We start from the raw sequence: 27,738 nt of genomic DNA, 5'->3' as shown, positions 1-27,738 counted from the left end.
CTCGTTCTTTTCCCAACCTCGCAATCTATGTAGGCCAGTCGGCCTAACCGCAATCGGAAGCCCGTATGCGTAAAAATTAACGATATCACCTTCGTCCTCAAGGTCTCCTCTCCCACCGTGTATCGTTATCACTCGTGGCCACTCGTCATCAACCAACACTCGTATCCTTTTTCCCCAGTATCGTGTTAGTTGACGGTACGATGATCAGGCATGAATCGTCCAACTGGAAGGAACTGGAGAGGATTTTTCTTATCCCTTTAGAAGAAGAACGGTGAGAGAGAATCCAGAGAGAGAAAGAGAGAATCGACGCGACGTGGAGGAAAGGAGCTGGAGTCGGCGAGTTATCGATCGTTATTAGGCTTTTATTAGAAAGGAAGTATCGGCGATGGCAAAGGGGACATCCGCACGGGGGGTCGTGTTAACTTAAGTGAAAATATCGCCAAGAGGTCCGTCAGGGGCTGACCACCCCCTTCGCCTTAATTCCCTGCACGATCTGTCGGAGAGTCTGATCGCGCTGCTCTTACGAACAAGATGCTCTTCCCTTCCACGATTTTTCCATCGCCGTTTTTCTAGAACTTGTTGAAAATCGTCTCCCGGTTCGACGCAGTTGCAACGACACAGTTGGTTGGACAAAGTTCTTCTACGATATTCGTGATTTGGTGTATGTGATTTGGTGAAATTGTGTTGCTCGTCGACGAACGCTCGAAGGAGCCGTGCACTCCGTTGGAAAATTATCGAGCGATCGTGGCACGGAATGCGGAGCGCGTCCTACAAATTCCAACTTCCTTGGAAGCTTGATAACGGGGCGACCGGAAGGGGTTCAACGGCGAGCCCGGATGCCGGTATATCGCCTGGCTAATGATATCCTACCGGCCAATCATTAGTTGGAGCAGTTGCTGAAAATGATCGGTGAACATCGCGTGCCATCCGATCCTCAGTGCTCTTTCTTTCTATTATTATTATTACACGTTTGATACGTCTGTATTCTTGTTATACGTACATTTTTACGTATTTTTATATACACATATATATACATATACATCGAGTATAGTCGATAGTTGAAACTTTTTTTACACCAAGAGGAGAGAGAAAGAGAGAGAGGAGACTCGTTTAACAGAGTTTTGATAGATCAAGTTGATACTTTTTCGTGTATATCGAAAGAAAGAAGAAATCGAAATCGAGAAGATGGAGTCTCGAGAAAAGTCAACCGAGTGGGCTCTCCTGTTCCCACTGAAGGCGGGCCTGTTCGCGATGAAGTCCTCCTTGTCCTCGAGGAGCGTGAACCGGGAGAAGGAGCGGGTGGCGAAGAAGAACGAATTGTTGAAGCCGAGAATCCGTCGTGGATCCTCGTTGTCGGAGCTGGACAAGCTGCAAAACAAACCGGATGTGGGGGAGAAATGCTCCGAGTCTCTTCCACACTCGCCGGCCCTCTCGAGAACCAACCTCCAATCGGGGAATCTGTACGTGAGGGGCAGCATAGGGGATCTGATGAACATGAAGAGATACGGGGCGTCCACGTGGAGCGTGAGAAGCGAGAGTTTGATCGCGAGGGTGGTGCCGCTGAGCACCGTGACGCCGAGGCACAGCCCGCCGGTCGAGAGATGCGAGCCGGAGGATGCCGAGATGCAGGACGACTTTCACGTGTCCGAGAAACCTTTGACCTGCGCCCAAAGAACGCAGAGGCTCAGCAAACTTATCAAGAAGCACAGGCGGATAATGGTGTTCAGCCCCAGAAGCGTGAAGCGAGATCTCGTAAGTTGGCAGATAGTGGAACTTCTAATAAGCCGTAAGTTTGGCTTGGAAGTGGATGTAACGGTGGAAAGATAACGAAATTTCGGGGTTCTTAAAGGATGATGATTCGTGGAATTATATTGGAATTATATATATGTGGTATCCTTGATCTTTGTCTCATAGGACAAATATGGTCTTGGTGGAAAAATCTTTCTTAAATATTCCTCTTAAATAGGATATTTTAGAGAAGTAGGAAGAATTCTATTCGATTTCCAGGGAAAAAATTTTTGTTAAATAATCCTCTTTAATTTCTAGTATTTCTAAGTTTAGAAATCTCCTGGATATTTATTTGTTTATGTAAAGAAAGTAGGATTATTGTTCACATCTTCTATATACTTTTTTCCATCATCCCCTTAATGAATCGATGTGATCTTTGCGCGTGAAATTTTTCTCTTTCTTCTTCTATTTTTGTCACGATGAGAGTATGAATACATTCAAAGAGTGCTCATATGCGAGTTAAAAAAACGGTGTTATCGACCGTGAACAATGGAGGCGCGAAGGATTCGAAGGAACTAGAGACGCCTTGTTAAACTTGAAACAGCTTTTGCAGTCGTGGCGAGAGACACTTAGAGAGGTTGAAATATTCATGCCACATCTGTCTCTCTCTCTCTCTCTATATATATATATATATATTCCTTTGCTACGATGCTCAATCGGCAGGTGGCCTGCATTCTCTCTGTCTCTCTCTGTCTCTCCCTCCTTCGCTCATCGTTGTGGCTGTTGTTTTGGACGAGGCTTCTTATCTTTCGAGAAAGGCCTCGTTCCTAGCTGCTTTATTCCGAGGAATTAGCCGAGACGAATGCATTTGCCCCTCGAGAAACGAAATTTCTATCGTACGTGGTGGATATAGAACACACCTTGCAATTTCTCCGGCTTAGAGATTATTTTCGGATTAATTTTGCGAATTCTTTGAGTGCGTCCCTCTTTTCTCTTTTTTTCCTTTTTGGAGGCTTCGAACGAAATGGATATTTCATAATAGGATTATGAAATGTTTAAAGATTTTCCTTGATTCTTTTTTTTATTTTTCGTATCTTATTTACTTCTCTTCTTATTTATTTATTTATTACGATTAAGAGAGATAGATTTTTTTTTAAGTCGAATCTGATCAAATTCCAATTGATTAATTCTAATGGTAAAGAAAATTGAAAAATATATCCGTTCAAGATTTACGTTTTCTCGTTGTTTAACGAATTCTCGTCGTTAAAGCGAATCGATAAAATTCTCTATGAAGGAGTGGAGGAATTTAAGAGAAACACGCATCGAGAATCTTTCTTAAGTAAGAAATTGAGGATTTGACGTTCGATTCCACGGAACCAATCGCACACGATTCATGAATAAGTACGTAATGTTATTTCTTCGAACGAGAAATCGCATTTCCTTCGAAATTTCCTTTTTCTTCTCGCATCTCGCGTTTCGAGAGATCTGGCTGAAATTCCCTCCTCCCTTTCCTTGAACGCAACCGCTATCTCGAAACATGTTCCTGATACGTACACACTTGCCGTATGCAAATACTTTTTAACGTCCTGCGAATACGCTTTCGAACGTTTCATACGTGGATATACTTCCTGTTATAAATTTCAACATACCGACGTATCAGACGTTACGATTGTTTATGTTGATCTGCAAAACATAACAATTTCTTGTTATTTCACGAATTCTTATTTATAATGTAAGTCTGATTTTTTTTTCTTTTTTTTGAAATACGCGCAAGCTTTAATATTATATTTTACTAGTTAATAAATTCTTCGTGTAATAATAATTCCGTATAATTTTTCTCGACTAAGAGAATATTATAATTATTGAATATTTGTTCAATACTTTTTGATTAATTAAATATTTTAATTTTAAAAAGCCATTAATTATTTAAATATCTCCAATTCAAGATTTCTTCTTTTAACGTCGTACGAAATTTTCTTACAAAATTATTTATAATTAAGTAACTAAGATTAGAATCAGAATTTATTTTTCCAAGTATAAAGAATGAAAAAAGTGATGCAAAGAAAATATTATAAAGTTTCTAAATCCTAGTTTTCGAGAAAAGTAAATTTGAAAATATTGCGTTTGACGACTGTACATATACATACTGCACATTCAATCTCAATTTCCTCAAAAAAAAAAAAATAAATAAATAAATAAAGTGGCATTATTTTCTCATATAAAATGATCTCCGCTCGGTTGTGCAACCAGCAGAATTGACAAAACGTTCTGTTGATATAATCTTTTTGTAGAAAATGAAAATATCGTTTCATAACGCGAGATATTCTTGAAATTGGTCGAATTTTTGAAAGAAATTCGGCAGAAATCCCGGAGGAAATCCTTGAAACCACCGTTCGAAAACAGTTCCCAAGAATTTGCATACTTTTGTACGGTCACGTAGCTCTGCTGGTAATTTTTCCTTCTTCCTGTTGGTCGCTCGAGGAGCACAGAAACCGCGTTCGAGCTTTTAACTTTTGTCTCGTTGTCTCTCGTTTGCCTCTACGTACGTAAAGGGAATTTTTTCAGTTTACTCGTTTCACGAATGTTCGGGGGGAGGGAAAATGCGCGTGCACACGCATAAAGTTAACGAACAAAGTTTCTTCTTTTGTGGAAATACATCAAAGATCAAAAGACGAATTCGAATTTTTTTTTTTTTTTCTGTGTTTTTCGTTTTATTATTTTGCAGGATAGAATAATTAAGGATGGTGAATTTTTTTTTTATGTTTGAATAATCCTGGATTCTCTAATGTATATAATTTTATTTAATTTATTATTTAATTTATTATTAAGAGGTTAAAAGTATAGTGGTGTAAATGGAAATTATTTTGATATAGCAAAATATTTAGAAATTAATATTTAAGAAATGAATTTTGACGATCTTTTACTATAATAAAATTATGCAAAATTGTTTCAATATTAACATTACACGATATTATAATTTAACTTTAATTTCTGCACTTTCTCAATGTTTTCTTCTTTCTTTCTTAAGCGATCCAATTACCTAGTTTATAAAGAAACGCAAAGTTATTGAGGACTCATTTTTCAAATGATTTAAATCATTAGAAAATAATTAAAGATGATTATCTTCGAAACGAAAGCACAAGTAAGAAATCGAGAAAAGCTGCATAATTACTTCTACTTTACGAATATATAATAAACTCGTAAAGTGGTAGAGTTTCATGCGCGAGTTTAATTTCTACTGATCAACAACGTTGATTAAGTTGATTAAGTGTTGGATAAGTGTTAATCGATTTATCCAAGATCGACCACCTCGACCTGTTGCCTTACTAATTCTTGATTAACTAACAACGGATCAAGAACCAACTATAACTGATTCAGTAACTCCAACCGAATTGTGATTAGTTGGTAACTTGATATTTGCTTGTTCAACTCGTTAGTCATTATTCCATCCTTAGGATAAATAATTTTCCACCTTCGAAATTTCTCGTTGTTCATAATCATCAAAATCCAAAAAAAAAAATGATTCTTTAATTTTTTACATTAATTTAAAATTCATATTTAATTTCTTCGTATGGATAATTGGACATTTAAATATATTTTCCCCTCTCTTAAAATTCAGATATTGCGAAATTGATCCAAAAGAGCTGAAAGGAACGGAGATCAAAACTCTCACGTTTATCATAAAAGAAAGAAAAGTCATCTTGGAAAAAAGGTAAACCACGATAAAATTTTGAGATAAGAAGTGACGAGTATTTTGGAGAATCTCTTCGAAGCTTGGAAAAGTGTGATACCTCGGACGATTTTCTTTCTTACCCTCCCCTGGGAATCGTAAGAAGTGCGCAGGTGGCAAGGACGAAGTTTATAACGTCTTGCCAACTTTCTCACACGTATTTCCGGGGGAAAATACGGGTTACAACGGTTTCTGGGGGAGGGGAGAAGTCGAGCACAATGGCGTGGCTGCCGTGTATCGTTACAGTTTTATCATCGGTCGATGAAAGATCGTGGTTTCGCCGATACGGCTATAAATTTCAATTGTTCGAAACGCTATTTCTACATTTAAATCGTGTGGAAAGATTCATCGAGTCGAGATTCGAATCGTAGTTGGCAGGACTATGATCTGATGTATCGTGCTTTAAAAATACCCGAAAATATTCTTCTTGCTCTTATTTAACTGGAATAGATTATCTTATAATATGATTGCTATGATAGTATCACGAGATCAATTGGATAATTTTGCCCCCCAAAAAAAATGCGAAAACAATGATTTTGGAAGTAATCGAATTTAACAATTTGATACTAATATTAATAAAGAGTTTAATTTTCTTCGTGAGTTATTTCTGTCTTATAAAATTCTGAAAAGAATTTTGTATTTTGTATATAAAAAGATTGAAGTAGCTTCTTAAAAAAAAAAAAAAAAAAAAAAGGAGAGAAAATTAAAACGTCGGAACATTATTATTTATTCTCAAACAATCGAACATATTTATATACATTCATATTCGATTTCAAGAGAATAATAAAAAAGATTCTTTTCCCCCTAAATCAAATTCAATATCACAATATCAAAATATCCTCGATATCCATCACCATCCTCGCTTCTTCGTGTCCAATCGCAAATACCTTAATCAACTCGACACCCCACCTTGTCGCATCAACCACGTTCAAAATCAATTTTCAATCTAAGTGTCGCCCATGGAAACACCGTCCGCGTAATTGCCACGCTACACTTTCAATGTTTGAAGAGCACACACACAGAGAGAGAGAGAAGGAGGGAGAGAGACACGTGTTTTCGCAGCCAAGCACATTCATAACAACGATTGGATCATCGTGATGCTCTCGTCTATCGCTATCGTGTGTTATATATATATACCGCGTAATCGAGCTCGTGGTTTCATCGAGAAGAGGATGCTCAAAGGGATAAGAGTCGATGGACAAGAGGGAAACAATCAATCTTGGATTAACTGGTCAGATCGTGCCTTCGGTTTCCACGCCTTCGCGCGGATAATTCTCCAGGCTCTTGTTAACATGGCTCTGATCGACTTGCAGCGTAAGAAGCGATGATAATAAATGATCTGCCTAGCCGTTAGGCGAGCCGAGCTTTTGATCGGGATTATTCGTCGAATTCGGGGTTTAATTCTCGTAGAATTCGTGGTAGATTGCCTGCGTTCGGGTACGAATAATCGGCTCCTTCATTTCTTTGCGACAATCACTTTTGAATGAAGATTTTTAAAAAATAATTACATCGTAAATTGAAAATCGATCGAGGCCATAATTTAAATTATAAAAAAATTATAAAAATATTTTATATGATTTAAATTTCTCGAAACGTACTTCCACGATACTGATTATCGTACAATGCTGAACGTGAAATTTAATGAGACTAAAGAGTTCATAGAAAAACATTCATTTCCACTGTTATCGAAATAATGCTTCGAATCCATCCTCGACAAAGGCACGTACGATACACACTCTCCAAATTCCTTCGAGGAAGGAAACATCTTCCTCGTCTTTTTACCCCTCGAAATAGAAAAAAAAAAAAAAAAACACAAAGTTCCCTTTCAATTTGCAACGATTTATAGAAGAGATTGTTCCACGTGCAAAAGAAATTAAAGAGCCGTGCCCTGACCTCCGCCTTTGACGATTGTTCATATCTGTTGAATCGAGCCGATTGCTTCTGGTCCAGATATCCGGAAACCGTTTCCTTTTATGTCGTCTCTCCAGGCAAACGAGACGACAATCGTCTTTACCTTCGTCTTTACAATATCCCTTCCTCGCTCCACTATTCCTCGCTGTTTTAACCGATCCATGTCCACGAACGATCCTTCTGCGAGATTCGTTTCGATGGATAGGGCCAGACCTGACGTTCCATCCTGACGACGGAATTTGAATCCTCGATTAAATTCAACGTGGAAATCGAGGATCGTTTTCTTATTTCGTACACGTTCAACGAAATCTCTGTTGTATCTCTTGGAATTGTTCGTGACGTGGTATTATTGGAGGAGGAGGAGTTGGTTTGGAATTTCTTACTTGGTTTAGTGATAGAATGAAAGGAGGAATTTTTAAATCTCAATTTTCCATCTCGATGATCTTTTTTGATATATTGTCGAGTCTGAATCGTTATTTTAGGGGAAACAGAAATACACGCAGAGGTTAATATATTCGTACGTTTTGGAGATTCGATTTTTAGAAATGTAAAAATTTGATATACGAAAATTAGGAAGGCTTGTTTATCGAGTTACAAGCGATTCAAGGAGGAGAGAGATGGAAATGAGATCGCTCTATCTCCGTTACTCCGCCGTTGCATTCATTATTCCTGTCCCTCTTCATCCAACGTGAATTTAAATTCGAAGTTCTATAACGTAGAATTTGAAATTCTATTTTCAAAAGCTCGATCCTCGTGTTTCTGTAGTGGATCGTGTTTAATACGACATCATTCATTAGAAATATCTTGTATGTACTCGAAATTATCGGGTAAATATCATCGATATTTTAGTATGTATTTCAATATCATTCAGTTGATTAAGATCGAAGAAAGTTGAAATTAAAAATTACGCGAAAAGAATCGCGATAAGAAAAATGGTTCCTTCGTTTTATTTCGCTCATCCATATATGCTGTACACTTTGGCTGCTCGTTTTCGGTGCTGTAGCCAGATCTCATATTTATTCATGAGCTTCTATGGAATAATTAAAACAACCTTTCCCGTCTGTTCGTATTTACAAGCAAAATTTTGTTCGCCTCGCTTCGCTTCGTTCAAATATCAAGTCAATTTTAAGTAACAACACAGATGTTAAATTCTTTTCCCGATCGTTAATTTTAAAGTTTATTCTAAAGATAAATTATCGTCCGTGTAAAAATAATAATATTTTGTTTCATTCACTTCACATTATCCTCTATTGCCTCTATCTTATTAACGATTCAAAAATTTATTTCTTTTTCATCAAGTTTAAGCAGATGGTATGATATAATGGTGAATCGATCAAATATTAATGTTATACATTGTTATTTAAGCAAACGAAATTGGGCATAACATCGTAACCACTTTCCCAGTTTAGTTTTATCCGAAGGGATTTGCAATTTGAATTAATTATTCTAATTTCTGTTTAATGCGTGTAAGGAGATTTCGCGTAGGAAAGTTGGTGAACAAGTTGAAAATTTTAATTGCCGTATTATTACCGTATATACCAATCCTTTCGCGGAATTAATTCGTTTCCGGTCAGGTTAACAGATGCCTCTGACATTTGATTAATTGAACGTGTGCCGACGAGTTTCGAATGAAACATCTTTCAAGATAGAAAGCCTAGCGAATGAATATTTATGAATATTTAATTAACATTCGTTGATATCGCGACGATTATAATTTAAATAAAATCGTTCGTGGATAAAACTTGTTGTTGTTTGTATACTTCGTTTAATATTTTTCGATTTTTAAAATCAATTTGGAATTTTAATATCGCGCGATTGAATATAAGTTTGATATCTCGTGCAGAACTAACGAGAAAGAGAGTTTTTCAATCAACAAAAATCAATAAAATTTTATCGAGAAAGCGTCGAATTCTATCTGTATTCTAGCAAAAACTAATTTCTAAAAATACATCTCAAATCTTCTTTACGTTTCAGATTCTTAAATAAATCGTGACACGCATTATTAATTCTTCAAATTTAATTCTATTCGATTTCTTTTTCTCAATATAAAAAACGAAAAGTGCACCAATACATTTAATGATCATTTTCTGTTGCAGGTGAGTACCTTTTTTCGTTCAATTCCCATCCAAAAATCGCGTCGAAATTGTCGCATACGTGAGATCGTCGATCGCAGGTGAGTCTTTGCGATGCTTTGCCCTTAATCAATAGTTCCGAATAAGCGTCGACACACGTATTATCGTAACATTAATATAAATGGTATTCGATGGTGTACGACACTTTATGCCCAACCTATAAACCGGTGTTTAAATCGCTCTTTGAAACAGCGATATCAAGGACAACTTATTGCCCTTAGAGAGGGGGGGCTCGCCTTTAAAAACGGGCGGAATTAACGTGTATCGGATGTCGTTGAATACAAGATAAAGCGAGTACGTCGTCCCGACAATTTTATCCGATTTGTCGTCCGACAAAGTGTGTATTTTTCCCGAGCAAAGCTTCACTTCTCGCATTAACATCGTTTTTACCGTGAAAAAGCGTGATAAAGCGAGTCAACCCTTCGCGGCGATTAATTAATTTCAAAAAGGTGTGAGTGACTTTGTATTCTTTTTCTTCCACTTTGAATTTTTTAATAATTTCCATTATATTGCGACGAATGATTGATAAGATACGATTTTCGAAATTCAAAGCAGGGATTTAATATTCGGATTTTCGAATCGAATGGGAATTCCATTTGCATAAGAAACATTTACATAGTTAATTCGGTGCTGGTTTAATTGAATTTAGATAAAGAAATTTAATAGAATTTAGTTTCGATTCTTTGTTTAAAACTTGCATATAAAAATTGTCGAGAAGAAACGGTTAAAATGACGAGTTCGTTCAGACGAACTTAACGAAAGGTAACGAGTTCTTGGAGCGACAAGGTGATTAAACATGCACGACTTGTCTCATGCGATGTATATATATTTAGAAATTTCGATAATGATATGATATTAACAAAAATTTTGAAAGATTCTTTTTTAAACAAGTTTCACTTGATGAAATTATTCTCGTATAATGATTTTGTCAAATTTTCTTTGTGGATATTTTATTATTGTATTGTTTACATTTAATTATTAAGGAGAAAAGGAACGTATAATTTATTGAAAAAACAGATTGCCAGAGCATCATGATTGACGATATTCATACAAAGATTCATACAACAATTGACATTTGTATGTTTTTTTTTTCAAAATATTCATGTATTTGTTGTAACAGAATATTAATTATTTTTTGACAAAGTATAAAGAATTTTAGATACGTTACACGATATTTGGTACAAATAATCATTTATCAAATTTTCATACTCGTAACGATCAGAACGATATTTTTATCACAATGATATAAAATTTATTTCTCTACGTTGCATTTTAAACCTTCAATAACAGATGTATAATATAATAAACTTTCTTTCATTTTAATTTTTCATTCAATTTTATATATATATATATTTTTTTACATATTTTTGCGTAGAACAATATTAATATAATCCATTGAAATAAAACTTTATTAGCCAATTTAATATTAAAAAGTTGAAAATTCATTTTCCACGATATATTATTTTTAACGATAAATTTTCGTTCCTGACGATATCGTATAACGGATCGTGATGTTAATTCGCTTACCAGAGCGTCGAGCATTCCTTCGAGAGGCCTCGTGATACTATTCGAAAATCCATTCGAAACAAGTATTGATACGATTTACATTTTACGCGGTTGCTCTGCGGTATTCTCTTGGCTAAATCACCGTTAAATCCGTACATGATTTCGGTTCGAATACCAAACGTGTGCTTCCCATGGATTCTAACATCCCTGGTTAATTGACTCGTCCCCTTTTCTGTGTAAACCAGTTTGTTTGTTAAGGCTCTACGCAATTTAAATTTACGTAAAGATTTGTGGTAACGTAACGTTGTTAGAGAAGAACGAGAGGAAATTAATATTATAATTAAAAATTGAAATATCTCTTTTTTTACGTTGAATATTGATTTTATCAAAGTAATTAATTTTTGATGAAAGAGTTTTTTTTTTTTTTTCCTTTAACGGTATCTTTATTTTTATTTCCACAGCAAAATAATCCTGCCGGATGTTTCAATTAGATTGTTATTTCTATATATTGAGGTTGTTATTCGTTGATACGAAAATAAAATGAAATGAAAGTTAAGAGGATTACGTGAAAATATACAGAAAAAGTATTTTTATTAGAGCATAAGATGATTCTTCAATTTTTTTTACTTCGATTTATTTTTTTTGACAATAGATAATATTATCGTATAATAGCTATTGCAGAAACGAAGAATGTTATGAAAAAAAAAAAATGAATAAATTACGATACTTCAATAAAGTATTTGCCTTACAAGTATCCTAATTGAATTCATTTTGTAACGAGAAACTTTCGCGTTTTTGCAATATCTGTTATTATATTGCTATGATATCATCTATTTGAAAAAAGGAAAAAATCTTAATTAAGAAAGACGTATGAAACTTGGTGCGAACGCGCCCAGGTTTGCCAACGTTTTTGAAACGAAAGATTAAAACGTTCAACAGAGTTGGTAGTGGTTTGACTGTTATATGTAATTTTTAATAAAACGGCCCGCTCAATTTGCCGCGTCAGCGTTCGATAAAGTTTCAGCAATTTATGTCGTGATATAATTAACGCGAACACACCAAAGGCGTAACGATGTTAAACGATACTGCATACGCGCGCAAAAAAAAAAAAAAAAACTGAACTTTATGCTGGTGGAAAGCGCTTAATAAAAAAAGATTAATTAAATAAATCGACGTGCGATTATTCTCTTACAGTTGCACTCTTTTTTCGTTTACAAAAAGTAATATATTTCGATTGTAAGGGGAAAAAATAGGTTTCGTCTTTCTTCTTATAAATCTATATTTGTTATATTTTTGAACACTAGAACACTAGAATCGTCATAAAAAAAAAAAAAAAAAAAAGAATGCATTCGATATTTTGCATTTCGTTGTAAACGTGGATGGATGGCTGAAACATTTTTTCATAGCGGATGAAACGAAATATATTTCCTTCCTACAAGCAAAACTTTATTATTTTTTCCTTTTTTTAACTGAAAATTATCGCAACGATAACATATTTCATTACTCGTGCAAATATATTTCCTTTAATAAAATAGTAATAATAATAATAACAAATTGTGATATAAATGATTAATGGTACGATTTTAACGTTAAGGATACTCTATAAACCGGTCAAATTAACATTTCATTGGGATTAATCCAATTTGGATTAAAACACGATACTTCCGTTAATGAGTTTTTCGCGAATCGGTTTCGAATTCGTGTTTCCATTATCGCCGTTTATTGCTCGTTTTGATGTCGCTCGAATCGCAGGCAATGATTCCTCGATTGCTCTTTTTTTTTTTTTTTTTTTTTCGAATCATGGGCGAAACATTTGCAATCAACAGTTTTTGAACGATGAAAGCGGTTGTATACATACCGGATAAACGAAAATTCGATTATGGTTTGGGAATTTGTTTTTCTGGAAATTTATTCCTTTCGATTTTCCCCGATTTCAATTCCGATTCGTGATGGACGATAGTAATTACCTCTCCATTTAACATTTTGATGAAATTTTATTCTCATATTTAAACTAATTCATATACCTCGTATGCGTTAAAATTTCGACGGAATTGTTAACTTCTTCCCAGGAAACGTTTCATCTTTTCAATTCCCCATTATTTATTTATTTATTTATTTATTTACTTATCAAAGGATAAACATCCTTGCACTGAATAAAATGAATATAATATATATAATTATTAAACCTAAGATTTTTATGCATTGAAATACACGAAATGCACGAATATCAAACGCGTTTCTATTTCATTATTCTGTTCATTCGTGCAGGAGAAAGAAGAAAATAAAATTGTATTCTCGAAAAGATATTACGCAAAACAATCTGTCATCGAAATTAATCGCATTCGTTCCATCATCGGATGGAATATCCAATTTGTCGACCAAGTCTCGACAGAAAGCCGCGAGTTCCTCAGAGGTGTTCCTTGCTGAGTTTTCGAAATCGGTGGATAGCGAACGTTGACTTAATGGGTGGTAATTTAAGATCGGGGGCTTAATGATTGCGAGAAAATCGATCCGTTGGGGATACAACGGAGTTATGGGAATGGTGGACGAGTGAAAGCACAGAATATGAGGAATTTGGATTAACTTGATGGCAGATTGATGAAGTCGTGTATAATTTCGAAATTAGAAGTTGCTGAAAGGAGTACGTTTTCTCTCCTTTTCTCTTTCTTTCTCTTTCTTTTATATATAAATATTCAAAAATCTAAATCTAAAGTTCAGAAATAATCTTCTCTCATTATTTATTATTTGAAAATTATCAATAATTATTTCAATTATTATATTTGTATTTATTAATAATCTTGAAATGGAACTTTAATGATTTATTTAACGAAATTTGTATGTCTTTTATCCTTAATTTTCGTGTAGTTCCATAGTAAATCTTAATAAGTAAAATAGTTATCGATAATTTTCAAGTAGTTCAAATCATTGAATCAATGAGGAGATTATTTCTGAATTTTATCTTTAAAGTATATATATATATTTATACACACATTACTCTTTTTGGATATTTTAATGGTTTTTGGAATGGAGTCTGCTTTATTGGCCAATAAACATTACAACTAGACATCGTGAACTAGACATAAATGTCGCGACTCGGTGCTTTTCTATTCTTTTCAAATCCTGTATGAATTACGGTGAGTACAGTTCCAAAAACTTTTCTAGATGACCACACTCTATCATCACTGTGCAAAAATATTTTTCACGCGTATCGATTCGAATAATTTTTATATGTTGCGAAGAACTTTTAAATTTAATCGTTGACAGGTGTTGATGTTAAATTTAATCGTATCTTAATTAATAATTTATATTAAAAAAATACAATTATCTGCGAATCTTTTGCATCCATTGTGCGTATTTATCTGCACGCGTCTCGTTCAAACAGTCAAACAGAGAAACTAAAATCGTCATTCGTCTCTGATCTCTTTATTTCTTCTCTTTTATACTTTTTTCTATAAAGTCCGTCGATGTTGCGAAACGAATCGTGATAAAAAAAAAAAAAGAAACAAAAAGCGTGATCATCACGTTGATACGCTCGTTGTCTTCTTGTCAATTTCCTTTTTTTTTTTTTTTCAACGAAATTTTCCGTGCAAACGCGACACGTCAAGTACGATATTTTTTTTTTCCTCTCTTTTTTTTTTTTTTATCAAACGCGATGTTATCGAAGAAATATCACACGTGCAAAATGGTAACACGCCGGAGATGAGTACGCTCTGTCTCTTGAGAATCTTGGCACAAGAAGATCCCCCCCATACCTGCAACTTCGTTTCTTGCAAGTTTCTCGCTAAAACGGATATCTCTTTCGGGTTGAAATTCGATGAGGAATTTCACAGGCGAAATCGTTTCAAGGTTGAAAGTATAGGATACGAGTACAATTGGAAAGCAAGTATTGTGGAAATATCATTTTGTGGTTTATAATTACAGTGTAAAAATTTCTTGGATGAAAGGATGTTTCGAAGACTAGACTTGTTAATAACAATTGAATTTGACAAATCAAAATAATATTTAAGTGATATTATAGAGATTCAATTTTAGAGACTCAATTTATTACAAGAAGTTTTATTTCAAGAAGCTTTATTCTTCCAGCCATTAACATAACATCCAAGCACAATTCATGAAACGTGATTCATTTTCAACTTCAGATCAAAACATTTATAAGTAAAATACGACTCGTTACTGAACTACAAACTTCAAGTATTCCTCCTCTAAAAATTTTGCAATATCCTTCATAAACCAGCATCCAAACACCATCGATTTTATTACCATAAAACCACCCCGTCGGTTCATTTTCATAGAGCAACCCGTTCGACGCGTCCACGTTCCATCGAACAATTGCAGAACAATCGTTCTCTACACTCGCACACCTTATGAAATTCTGATCAACCGAAAGATTAACCACGAGGCTATTCCTGTGTAATTGAAAGCGACGCGGAGCATCGCAATCTCGAAATTTCATTGTACCCGTGGCGAGAAGCGGATTTTCGAATCGGCGGATTCCCCCCCCTTGGCTCGAACGCATCGAATCCCCACCACTCGCGTTATTCATCGCGTTAATTCGCCGATCATTCACGCGACAAAATGTAAATATTCAACGCGCGTCGAATGTGCGGTTCACCTCGATCCAAAATTCAATTCCCACTCGCGAAATTCGCGAACGACGATCGAAAGAATCGACGAATCTCCGAATAATCCGTCATTGGCCGAACGAATTTCGGTTTGCTAGCGGTGGTCTGGAACAATAATGGTAATGGAGCTTGGCGCTGGTCCAAATTCGATAAATATTATAATTTTAACAGCACCTCTCCTTCTGCGTGGTGCTTGCGTCTCGAATTTATACTCGATGGATTCGAGTTGTAAGTGTGGATGAATTGAAGGAATGAGGGAGGGGAAGGGAGGAATGTGGGTCATTGAAATTTGTCCAGGTCGTTGTTGTTCGTAGCTGGATACTGGCTGTCTGTCTTTGTGCACAGGCTCTCTCGTTACCGAGTTGAGCCGGCATAATTGATCTCGTGCCGCTCAAACGTGTACATTCACGTTTAATGCCTCGATCTCCTTGTGCGCCCTGTGGAAACGTTCGTTCGAAATTCTGGATTTTCTTTTTTTTTTTTTTTTTTTTTTTTTTGGAGAATTTTTGCGAACGGGAGTGACGTTTCTGTGAAATGTTACGGTAATTCTGTTTCTGAACGATTTTCTCTCTCCCTTTCTCTTCTTTTTGTCAAATATAGAATTACACGAACGTGTAGATTTTTCGAATATTTTTGATTGAAAAGAAGTTTCGAAGTCAAATTTCGTTGTAAAAAATACGTCTTAGAATCGAAAAGTTCTTCGAATTCTTCAATTTTACAGATTCTATGTATCGGAATATAAACTATCTGATTATTAAAAAAAAAAAAATTTTCGTATTTCATTTCTTCTAGCTGTCATTATAAAGGAATTCGATTCAGCTATTGTACGTACATATTTTTATTATTTCATTCTGGAAGAACAAAAAAATTTTTCAGGATATAATATTTGTACGATATTTTGTGCCGAGTGCACTATTGAAAATCTTTTCATATAAAAAGATGGCGCGTTTCGTTGAAAATAAATAAATCAAGTATCTCGAAAAGATTAGTATGCCGGATGATATCTGAAAATCAGCGATAATTGCATAAAATCGTATCGATAATTGCACTTTCCCGGGTAGCCACATCGTTTCACCGATATTTGTCTCGCGTGCAATTTGAGGATTCGTTCGTTCGTTAAATCTGTGACACCTGTATCTCGACAAATCTGTCGTTCCCTGTGGAACGACATTGGAGGACAATTTGTCGAATCTTGTTGAGTGTGAAACTTCGTTCCATTCGACGTTTTCTCGATGATAAAAGATTACGGTGATCGTTTTGTTTATTGTTTGATCGAGATGACGTTTTTTTATATAGTGTTTTTTTTTTAGTATATAGGTAGAAAATGATTTAGATTGAATAAAAAATTCATTTGAGTGTGTTATAGTGACAGTTAGATAAACTTTTTTTCTTACGTTTAATTAATCATTGAAAAATGAAAAGTGAATAGATTTTTTGATAAAATTTTTGATTAAAAATCAGATTTAGAGTTTGATAAAATTTAAGAATTAAAGAAATGGGACGAATAAATTGTTTTCACATTGTATTTAAGCATTGTTGTAAAACAATGGAAGTTGATCTTGTAAAAATTCTATTACGATCTTAAATTTACATTTACATTTTGGGAAGAAACATTGTCTAAAGTGTACAAGTTATTTTTAGCTATGTCGTTACAACATGCATTTTCAAAGACTCACTCCTGAAATAAATTATCTTCCAATCTGATCTTTGATTCTTCTATTTTAAAAAGTATCCATAAATCTGCAAAATGTTATTCTTAGTTACGATAAAATTCTATCTATCTAAATTCTAAATTCTGCCAATTTTAAATAATCATCCTCCACTAAATTTCCTATTGTTTCTATTCTCGATTCGATAGAAATCACGCCAACGTATTTCATCCTAATTATATCCTGCCTCTTCCTTCTCTCTACTAAACTTCCTTCCCTCTTCGTTACAAAAATACTAAAAATACCTCTCGAAAATGAAACACTCGAAAACTGAATAAAAACTCGACTCTTTTCTCAAATAAATGAGATAACAAAAACATATTCAACAAAGTTGCTCATAATAACAAACATTTTAAACATCCCATTTTCGATCCCGTTCCATCTATTTATCCAGCAATTCCGCCGTTTATTCTCGTCTCCTTCGAAACATCTCCCCACAAAAGCTCGACAATTCATCGCAGATGCCTCTTCTTTTTCACTCCAGCCTCTCCTTCTTCTCCCTTCCTTTCCCCCGCTCCTTGTTTCTCTCGCCTTTCTTCTTCCCCCTCCCCTTCCACGAGGGTTCATCTCGCGGGCTTCATTTTCGACCAGCAACGCGCGAGGACGCGCAGGGCGGGAGAATCGGCCCCTGTCGCCCCCGGTGATTTTCGCGGAGCAGGGTTGAAATGGAAGTGCGAGGGGGAGGAAGTCAGTCAAGTTCGCTCCGAAAATTCTTCGAGCGCGACAACCACGTTTTTGTTTCTTTCTCTCTCTCTCTCTCTCTCTCTCTCTCTCTCTCTCTCTCTCTCTCTCTCTCTCTCTCTCTCTCTCTCTCTCTCTCTCTCTCTCTCTCTCTCTCTCTCTCTCTCTCTCTCTCTCTCTCTCGTTTTATTTTCTCGAGCGAGAAAGGGATGAAAAAGTATTTACGAACATTTTTTTTTTTTTAAACGTTTCAATGAAACTTTTTCTCGCACTGCGGTATTATTTTACGAATGTGAAAACAATGCTTGAAAGTTCTTTCTTCTTCTTGTTTCTTTAAATGTGGTTTTGTAATCGTTACATCGAAACAGTTACGTTATTTTGTTGTAAGAGAAAATTCTCTCTTTGGCAGAATTGATGGAAGGGTTGAGGGTTGATTGTGGGATAATTGGAATTTTTGAAATTAATACGTAAGCAAGAAATTTGAGGAAGTGAATAAACGTTATTGTGTGTTATTAGTCGTTGCTATCGTTGATCTGTACTACTTGATTGGTTCCATATTTTATGCTCTATTCTGAAAAAAATGTTATTCTAAAATAACATTTATTCTTTTTACTATTGTATAGATTAGTATAATAGTTTATATTCAGTAGAACTAGTGAAGCATAGTAGCAATAATAAGATATATAATATATTCAATGAAAAATCTGTCACAATCTTTTTTCAATGATAAAATTCTTCAAAGTTCTTATACTTTTTTTCATTATTTTTATACTAAGGAAAAACAATATACGTTAAATGACCAAACAAATTCCTAATATTCAAACGTGAATGGAAAATCTTAAAAGAATTTATTAAAATTTCTATCATAAAATATGAACTTTTTATCTTTTTACAGATCTTTTTTCTCATTCATCTAAAAGTAACATTCCTTCTACTTGCACAAATTATGCGATTCTACGTTCCAAGTCTCCACATCAAAGGGGACCATTTACCCCATCGCACGTTCTCATTACTTATGATCTTGGTGATAGTAAATTGAGGCGTCAAACCCGGGCACTCGTCGCACTATCGGTTGCCAGAAGAGAAATAGAATTTAGACTCGAAGAGCACAGCCATCTTGATCCGTATTTCCGGCGGCCATAAAATATTCCCACAGAGACTGTTCGAGTATCAGCGTGTAGAGTACTACGATATCGAGAGTAGTAAAGTATTCAAGTGCATATTACCATTGCTACGTTTGGATGTAGGGTAATGTTTCTGTGCATAAAAGAGTGGCCTAACTTTGATACACACACACGCACATTGCTAATTCTAATTCCAATACTGCAAGAATAAAAAATGTAGATACGAAGCATTGGACGTAAAAATTTAGAATTCAAGAAAGTCTTGCGACAAGTCTTCGATACATCGAGGTTTCAAAGATTCAAAGAGACGTTGAAAAAATTCTTGATTTCGAGTTTTCTTCTTCGATATTAACTGACGTCCGCATAAAACAAAATTCCAAAAAGAATTTCAATCAGGTAGAGCGTAATTTTACTACAATTTCTATGCAGTTTTCACGTCTATATTTATACTTGTTCATTTTCAGGATAAAATACGATAACAAAATTTCACCAATTTTTTTGACTTTCTACACAGCGACGAGCCGAGAACGAACAGGTATATTCGAGCGAGACGAATATTTCCTCCACTTTTTCGAACTGATTTTCGAGTGCAGCTCGATTAGGGCCGACCGTGATCGAACACTCGAAACGGGGGATAACCGCACCTTTGTTGATATTTGATCAGGGTTGAAGAGCGGGGCGATGGAAAAATAGAAATGAAGAGTTGATAAAGGGGGCGATGGTGCAATTTTCCGGATGATTTGTCAGATGACTTATCTTCGATTCAGCGTAGAGTAAATTGAAGATCAAGGAGTTGTATATCCATGTAGAATTGGGTTATTACGATCTCTGCTCCTTCCACGATTCTCTTGAAAATTCAGAAGCAGCTGGAATGTTCGATTATTCGTCGTTGATTAGCTTTTTATCATTATTGTTTTCGATTAGTAGATAGGAATTGTGATGATATTAAATTTATACAAAATTTTTAACTCTTATATTGTAAACGTTTCGATTTAATTTTGAGAAATTGATTTTTATTACATCACAGATTTGTATGATATTAAACGACAGAATTTGTTCATTTGTAAAAAAAAAAAAAAGATTCTTGTTGCAATAAATTTTTAAATAATCACAAGTTACAGATTATTGCCGACGGTATTCCAAATATCACGAATTCTTATAATCGATTTGATTTTAATTCGTAAAATTGTTTCAACCATTATTTTTTCGTAAAATTGATTCACTCGATTGAATCTAGTCCACTCGAAGTTCATGTAATCAAGGATAAATCGGAAAGCAAATTACCACGTTTATTTCGCAGATTTCGAAACACGAGTCGCGCGTATACATTTACATCTTGCGAAGTTTCAATTCAAACTTAATAATTCGATATTTAAACGTCCATAGCTTTAACGATACAAACAAACTCGAAGCAAACATCACGCTTCGAATGGGTCCAATTGCATCGGTTTATCGACTCATTTTCCACGAGAATAATCACATCTGTTCGATCAACGATTCATAAAAGATTCTTTACACAGATTCAGCCGAGAATTCAATCCTTAACAACCTTTATGAAAAAACCTTTAATTCAACCTTTACGAAAAAAAAAAAAAAGAAAGAAAGAAATAAAAGAGAAGAAAACAATGTTTGATCGTTTTATTTTTACGATCGACTCGAGAAAATTCACAAGTGGCGCCCTCGATTATCTCCACGCAGCTTACGAACAACACGCTTTTCTTTCCATATTTCATGCAAATGATTTGCTCCAGTTATCGATGTCGAATCAAGAGAATAATCGAATAATTTCGAATTTTCTAATAGAAATTGTGAATCTTTTCAACAATGTTTGGAATAGAGAATTTTTTCGTCGAATGTTCGTGAGTCGTTCAAGTGGTTGCCAATCTTTTGATTTATTATTGGAGAATGTTTCGAATGCTTATTTTTGAGCCTTTCATGTTCTAGTTGTTTCATCGATATGACAAGTTGTTGTTTGGTCGGGGATAATAAATATCCGTGACTCATGATGTCGTGTTAATTCATCGTTCTTTTCCTCGATTCTTATCCTTATTCCTTTTTCTTGATACTCAAGGTTATCGAAATTTCCCTTAAACATGTAACGCATAAATGCAAATACAAGTTATTTTCTCAAATTTTGTTTCAAAATTTCAATATCTATGAATATTTCACGATCGTAAACAATTTTTATTATTATATCTTATCATAATAGTTTAATAAATTAACATTCGACGAGTCTTAAGAGGCACTTTTATCACATTTCTGTTACAACACAGTTTCATTCGTTGAAAATGTACAAAAAGAAAAATCATTTCAACAAGGATTGACCACATTTCCCCTGTATATTTTCGTGCCACGATGAAACTGAATATTTTATCGAAGTGACAACAGTATGCTGAACATACTGCGAATATCAGATTTCTTTCTCCAACAATTTGGAAATGTCAATTATTAAAAAAAACAATGGAATCCACAGTGGAATGTTATCGATCGTGCGAAACGTCGATATCCGTCCACCACGAGAAAAAAAAGAAACGAAAAGAAACCGCAATCGAGAAGGGAATTCTGGCCAGAATTCCAATAAAAGAATGATAGGCGATGATGGAAAGTCGCAGAGCGGGAATTTACTTTTACTCCTCGATCCCAATTCACGTGTTCATCGGACATAAATCGTGGCCCGATATCTGGCCGCGGTTGTAAACTTTAAAATGGCCCCCGGGGTTAACCGTATAAATCATAAATACACGATTAATCAGGATTAGCAGGCGAATGATGCCGGTGAATATTCATGAATCGAATCAACCGCGAATTAATCGATCCCCATTAATGGCGGCCCGCCATTTCTTACCTTTTTTCCCCCGATTAGATTCGACAATTGAAAATTATTATGATCGTGCATCGATCGTTTCTCTTTGCAAATTGATCATCGATTTTATATTCTTTATTAATTTTTTAAAAAAATTTCGTGAAGCGATTTTTTTCATCTTTAAATATATCTCGAAGGATAAATTAACAAAATGTTTGGATTTTATTTTATTTGTAATATAACTTGGTGACTTTAGAATATTTATTCAAATACTTTTCAATCTTTCTTCGGATCATGATTTTGATTGTCCATTTTCTAACGATTTTGATATTTTTTTTTTTCCCCTAATTAAATATTGGACACACGTTCTACGTTGGGAAACATTGGCTTATAAGCTCGGTGACATTTAATTAATGCACGAGCTGTCCACATTTCAAGTTCTACTTGCATTGATTTATTCCCGGGCTAATAAATTCGTCCCTCCGTGCCACGAGCTATTTATGCTCTGTTTGCTCCATAATTGGTTTGTTCATCACTTTGTCTTGTAATTCATGCTTTGATTTGTAGGGATGCATTGTTTCTTTTTATATACTCATAATAATCAATTACTCGTCAAATTATTTATATAATTGTCTATATCCTCGTTAATTCGATATCAATATTTCATTTCCTTTCCCCGTTGTTAGTCTCATTCGTGTTACTTACTCTATTTATTTATTTTCTGTATGTATCAGCTTGTTAATATTGTGTTTAATATTGTCAAATTGTTTTGCACGTCGAGTAAATATACGCGAGAATAAATATTTGAAATGTCGAATCAGATAATGTCGTGTAAAGGAATGATATGTATTATTAGAGTTTAAATAAAATATACGTGAAAATTTGTGTCACTGTGAGGAAGTGCAGAAGCAAAAAAGATTCTTAAGAGGTTTAACATTCGAAATTTTCTCACGTGCATTAATATTCATGCGATATAATCTCTCTCTTGAGAAAATTAAGCGATATTCCTTGTTCTTCTTCTTTGTTAATATTTTTCACGTAAAAAAAAGAACAGATAATCTCGATCAAGGATTTTTTCATTTTTTACCTTTTATTCGATTCCACGATTCACAATTTATATTTGTACGTAACTAATACAAAATTTTGGGGGAATGAAATAAAATACAAAGATATTTGTGAGATAAAGAAGACTAGAATACATTTCATTCATGTTCTTCCTTCTTCTTAAACCACTTTCTCGATCAATTTTGATTAATTGATGCATACAGGTAGATACAGAACACGAGTGAGCTTATGATAAGTTGCAACAAGTAGAGGAGCAAGGGATGAATCGAGGAAATAAAATTAGCACCGCGATTGGAAAATCTTTTATCGTTGTGCTTTTTGAATTTGCTCTGGAATCTCGTCTTATTATTCCTGATTAATCCATTTCGTAATAAAAGATCGATTAAGTTTTCGCTGACGTCTTCTCGAATTCCGTACAGTAACATCTGCTGCTTTCAATAATCTCCGAATCGATTATCATTTGGAGATTGATGAACGATCCGTATAATCTAAATTTTAATTCGATCCATTCCTTCGAATAATTTGTCACGCTTCGTTCCTTCGAAATTCTTTCCGATAATTTTCTTTTGCACAATTGGTGAAGAAATACGAATAACATTTCTAAAAACATAATCCACTAAATTCATTTTGAATTTTCTCAAATTTTCAGAATATTCTCACTTTCTTAAATATTTAACGGCACAAAACAAAAACAGGAAAGTGAATCGAAAGCAAAGATGTAACATCCCCAAATCCTTACCTTCAATAACAAAATTTCGTCGATAAGAATAAATCTAAAGCGAAGCATCTTCGAATCTTCGTCTCTTTACGTACGAAAAATTCAAAAATTTCCTAATTCAGCTGATCCAACTTGGTCCAACTCCATTATTCCACGTTCATCCGGTTGGAGCACGGTTCGAAATCGGACGATCTTTCGCTATTTCATAATATCTACTCGTTCACCGAGTCGTGTTCGCCAATATGTTAGCCTTGGATGGAATTGAGTGCGCACAGGAAGTTGGCCGGCGCACGGAAGTGACGGGGACAGCACGGTCGAGACGCATTCGGTCGGATTGATTCGGTGTGCCCGAAGTCTGTGGGACGAATTCCGATAGATCGGCCATATGGCGCATCGTTGCTACACCGTTGAATCGATTAATCGAATCGTTCTGGCCTAAAAAACAATTGACCAGCCTGTGTCCACGAGCATTGGAATTATATCTGCGTTATGGTGGATTTGTCTTTCGTGTAGATGCTCTCTTATATCTCTTGCGTTTTTACATGATAATTTTTTAAAAATATATTCGTTGTTATATTTGTTGCGAACAGAGAAAATTTGTAAACATTGAGATGTGTAATTCGATATCTCGAAATAAATTTAAATGTAAGATATATTAAGATGAATTGTTTAGATTAATTTCATTATAAAAAAATGATTTTTATTTAATATATTAATCTGTATTTACTAATTTTAGCAGATTATATCTTTATTCTTTTCTACACATTCGACGTAGTTGTTAGTCTTAAGAGATCATTCGAAGATCATGAAGATCGTGATTTTTATCACCTGATATTGTAAGAAATAATTTTTTTCGTATAGAAGTAATTATACAATATTTATTATCGGATTGTAGGTGTTTAGGCATTTACGAAAAATTCGAATGTACAAAAATCTAAATAATGTTCCAATTTATGTGATATTTGAAGAATAATGCAAATCTCTATTTAAGCTCCATTTCATTACTCATGTAAATTTTATCTTATCTCTTCATATCCACAATTTATTTATAACACACGAAAAATATTCATATGATTTATCAGTAAGTATGAAACATTCGTTCAAAAATATTATAATCCAAACCATCTGTCTCGATAAATCCTCAAATATGATCCAGAAAGAGGATTATAAAAAATAAACTAATCACCATTCCATTATCACAAAAAAGAGTACAAACTATCAGAAATTTTATCACATTCTTATTTCAGAATAAATAAATATAAACGAAACGAAACATCCTAAACGCGAACACAATCAAGTTTTTTCAAGACGGTTATCTGTGAAAATCGAGGCGAAGGAAAAGGGCAGGTTTTTCACGACCCAGAAAACCAAAACAGTCAGAACAGTGGAAACAACGGTCGAAACGGTCGAACGACAGCAATAAAAGCGACAATGCCAGCTTTTACGAAGACAACGACTGTGAGAACGGTTACACATATCCGCACGCGTCTCTTTCTTGTCTCCCTCTTTGTCTCCTTTTCCTCCACCCCGGCCAGATAAATCGCGAACGTTGGCGATAAGTTGTCGCTCGACCCGTTTTTCTCTTTCCCTCGCGTGTGCATCAGCTACTACTCCGGTTTCAAACGCTTTTAAGTGCTTTCCGCTGTTGCCTCTTTCGGCTACCGAAAATCTAGAGTGTATCCACGATAGAGGCTGTCCTCCTCTATGTTCCATCCGGAATTCCTTGACGGGGAAGAAGCGCGTGGCGGATAAACTCATGGATCCTCTCGAGAAAAGGGATCTAATGTTCCTGAGATAGAGCGGTGGTTAAACATACTTTTTGCTTAATATCGTAGATCCATGTCATAAAAAAAAGAATTAAAATTCATATAAATAATTTATACTATAAAAAATGATTAAATTTTCTTGAATATCTCCTAAACTAATGGTTTTTTATTATAAATGCTCCTATTCATTTTTATTGAGAATGCCAGAATGCATAGATCGGGGTATAAAAAAGTGTACAGTGCTATTTAAAGAAATGAAGAGTGACCTTGATAACTTTTTTATGAGCTCGAGTTACAAAAAAATTGAGGGAACTGAAATATAACCCTTTCGAAACCATTCAACTTTTATTCGAAGCATTTTTTAATATCTCGAAGAATAAGCGAGTTATTCAATAAAAAACATTGGCACCGAAATTCCCTGATCGAAGTAAAATTTTTGTCCAAAAATGCGATTTTGTATCAGGAGAACATGATACGATAGGAGGTCGTTCGAAAAATTTTTCCGAGAAATGACGTCAAATTCTCGGAATATCCGAAATTCTTGGAAATGACGTCGAATTCCCGGAATCTCTAGAATTCTTGGAACTCGGGTCCGCTTCTGTGTATTTCTAAAATTCTTGGAACTGACGTCAAATTCTTGGAAATTTCCAAGTGTTCGAACAATAAATCGATATATCTCGCTTGTTTTTGGAGATATTAAAAAATGTTTCGAATAAAAGTTACTTGGTTTCGAGGGGGGCAGGTCCTGCTGCTGTTCGTTTTTTTATAAATAAAAGGGTTAAGGAGTTATAAAAGCGAATGTGGTTTTTTTAAATGGGACTATATATTTTTTAATACACCAGCTGTTTTCCCTTAGTATTCTCTATAAAAAAGTACTAAGCCACATATGGCAAAAAACGTATAGTTTAAAAGATAATTAATATCTACGAAACTAATGGTTTTTTACTAAAAATACCCCTAATCACTTGTATAGAGAATGCAATGTTGCATAGATTGGTGTATAAAAAAGTGTACAGTGCTATTTAAAAAAAAGGAAGGTGACCTTGATAACTTTTTTATGAGTCGATGTACAAAAAAATTGAAGGGACTGGAATACAGCCCTTTCGAAACCATTCAACTTTTATTCGAAGCATTTTTTAATATCTCGAAGAATAAGCGAGTTATTCAATAAAAAACATTGGCACCGAAATCCCCTGATCGAAGTAAAATTTTTGTCCAAAAATGCGATTTTGTATCAGGAGAACATGATACGATAGGAGGTCGTTCGAAAAATTTTTCCGAGAAATGACGTCAAATTCTCGGAATATCCGAAATTCTTGGAAATGACGTCGAATTCCCAGAATCTCTAGAATTCTCGGAACTCGGGTCCGCTTCTGTGTATTTCTAAAATTCTTGGAACTGACGTCAAATTCTTGGAAATTTCCAAGTGTTCGACATTAAATCGATGTATCTCGCTTGTTTTTGGAGATATTAAAAAAAGTTTCGAATAAAAGTTACTTGGTTTCGAGGGGGGCAGGTCCTGCTGCTGTTCGTTTTTTTATAAATAAAAGGGTTAAGGAGTTATAAAAGCGAATGTGGTTTTTTTAAATGGGACTATATATTTTTTAATACACCAGCTGTTTTCCCTTAGTATTCTCTATAAAAAAGTACTAAGCCACATATGGCAAAAAACGTATAGTTTAAGAGATAATTAATATCTACGAAACTAATGGTTTTTTACTAAAAATACCCCTAATCACTTGTATAGAGAATGCAATGTTGCATAGATTGGTGTATAAAAAAGTGTACAGTGCTATTTAAAAAAATGAAGGTGACCTTGATAACTTTTTTATGAGTCGATGTACAAAAAAATTGAAGGGACCGGAATACAGCCCTTTCGAAACCATTCAACTTTTATTCGAAGCATTTTTTAATATCTCGAAGAATAAGCGAGTTATTCAATAAAAAACATTGGCACCGAAATTCCTTGATCGAAGTAAAATTATTGTCCAAAAATGCAATTTTGTATCAGGAGAACATGATACGATAGGAGGTCGTTCGAAAAATTTTTCCGAGAAATGACGTCAAATTCTCGGAATATCCGAAATTCTTGGAAATGACGTCGAATTCCCGGAATCTCTAGAATTCTTGGAACTCGGGTCCGCTTCTGTGTATTTCTAAAATTCTTGGAACTGACGTCAAATTCTTGGAAATTTCCAAGTGTTCGAACAATAAATCGATATATCTCGCTTGTTTTTGGAGAT

The 27,738-nt window shown here is 34.6% G+C and overlaps 2 protein-coding genes across 2 annotated transcripts in view; both read left to right on the top strand.

Annotated features, from left to right (window-relative positions):
* LOC105735548 (uncharacterized) overlaps nt 1–25,650 on the top strand; it is a 113,100-nt gene extending 87,450 nt beyond the window's left edge. Inside the window, exon 16 of the mRNA XM_086907327.1 lies at nt 24,977–25,650. Within this exon, the coding sequence (XP_086763453.1) occupies nt 24,977–24,985 (9 nt within the window). The 3' untranslated portion in view covers nt 24,986–25,650. The remainder of the gene's footprint in view (nt 1–24,976) is intronic.
* Nucleotides 1,186–24,667, top strand: LOC147657779 (uncharacterized). The gene is made up of 3 exons (XM_086907344.1): nt 1,186–1,752; nt 9,466–9,542; nt 24,625–24,667. The coding sequence occupies exons 1-3, from the start codon at nt 1,186–1,188 to the stop codon at nt 24,665–24,667; spliced, it is 687 nt and encodes a 228-aa protein (XP_086763470.1).
* Nucleotides 25,651–27,738: the final 2,088 nt, after the last annotated feature.

The sequence above is a fragment of the Apis florea genome, unplaced genomic scaffold, assembly GCF_048593485.1.
Source record: "Apis florea isolate Af1SG1 unplaced genomic scaffold, ASM4859348v1 contig_2839_pilon, whole genome shotgun sequence".
NCBI classification, from domain to species: domain Eukaryota; kingdom Metazoa; phylum Arthropoda; class Insecta; order Hymenoptera; family Apidae; genus Apis; species Apis florea.
Note: the sequence above shows the minus strand (reverse complement) of the source record. Positions and strands in the feature narration are given on the sequence as shown.

Bases quoted from the DNA above. Each gene is read 5' to 3' on its own strand.
- LOC147657779 (XM_086907344.1), top strand. From the start codon at position 1,186: ATGGAGTCTCGAGAAAAGTCAACCGAGTGGGCTCTCCTGTTCCCACTG. The intron at 1,753-9,465 runs GTAAGTTGGCAG...TTTCTGTTGCAG, and splicing joins GAAGCGTGAAGCGAGATCTC to GTGAGTACCTTTTTTCGTTC. The intron at 9,543-24,624 runs GTGAGTCTTTGC...ATCGGATTGTAG, and splicing joins CGTGAGATCGTCGATCGCAG to GTGTTTAGGCATTTACGAAA.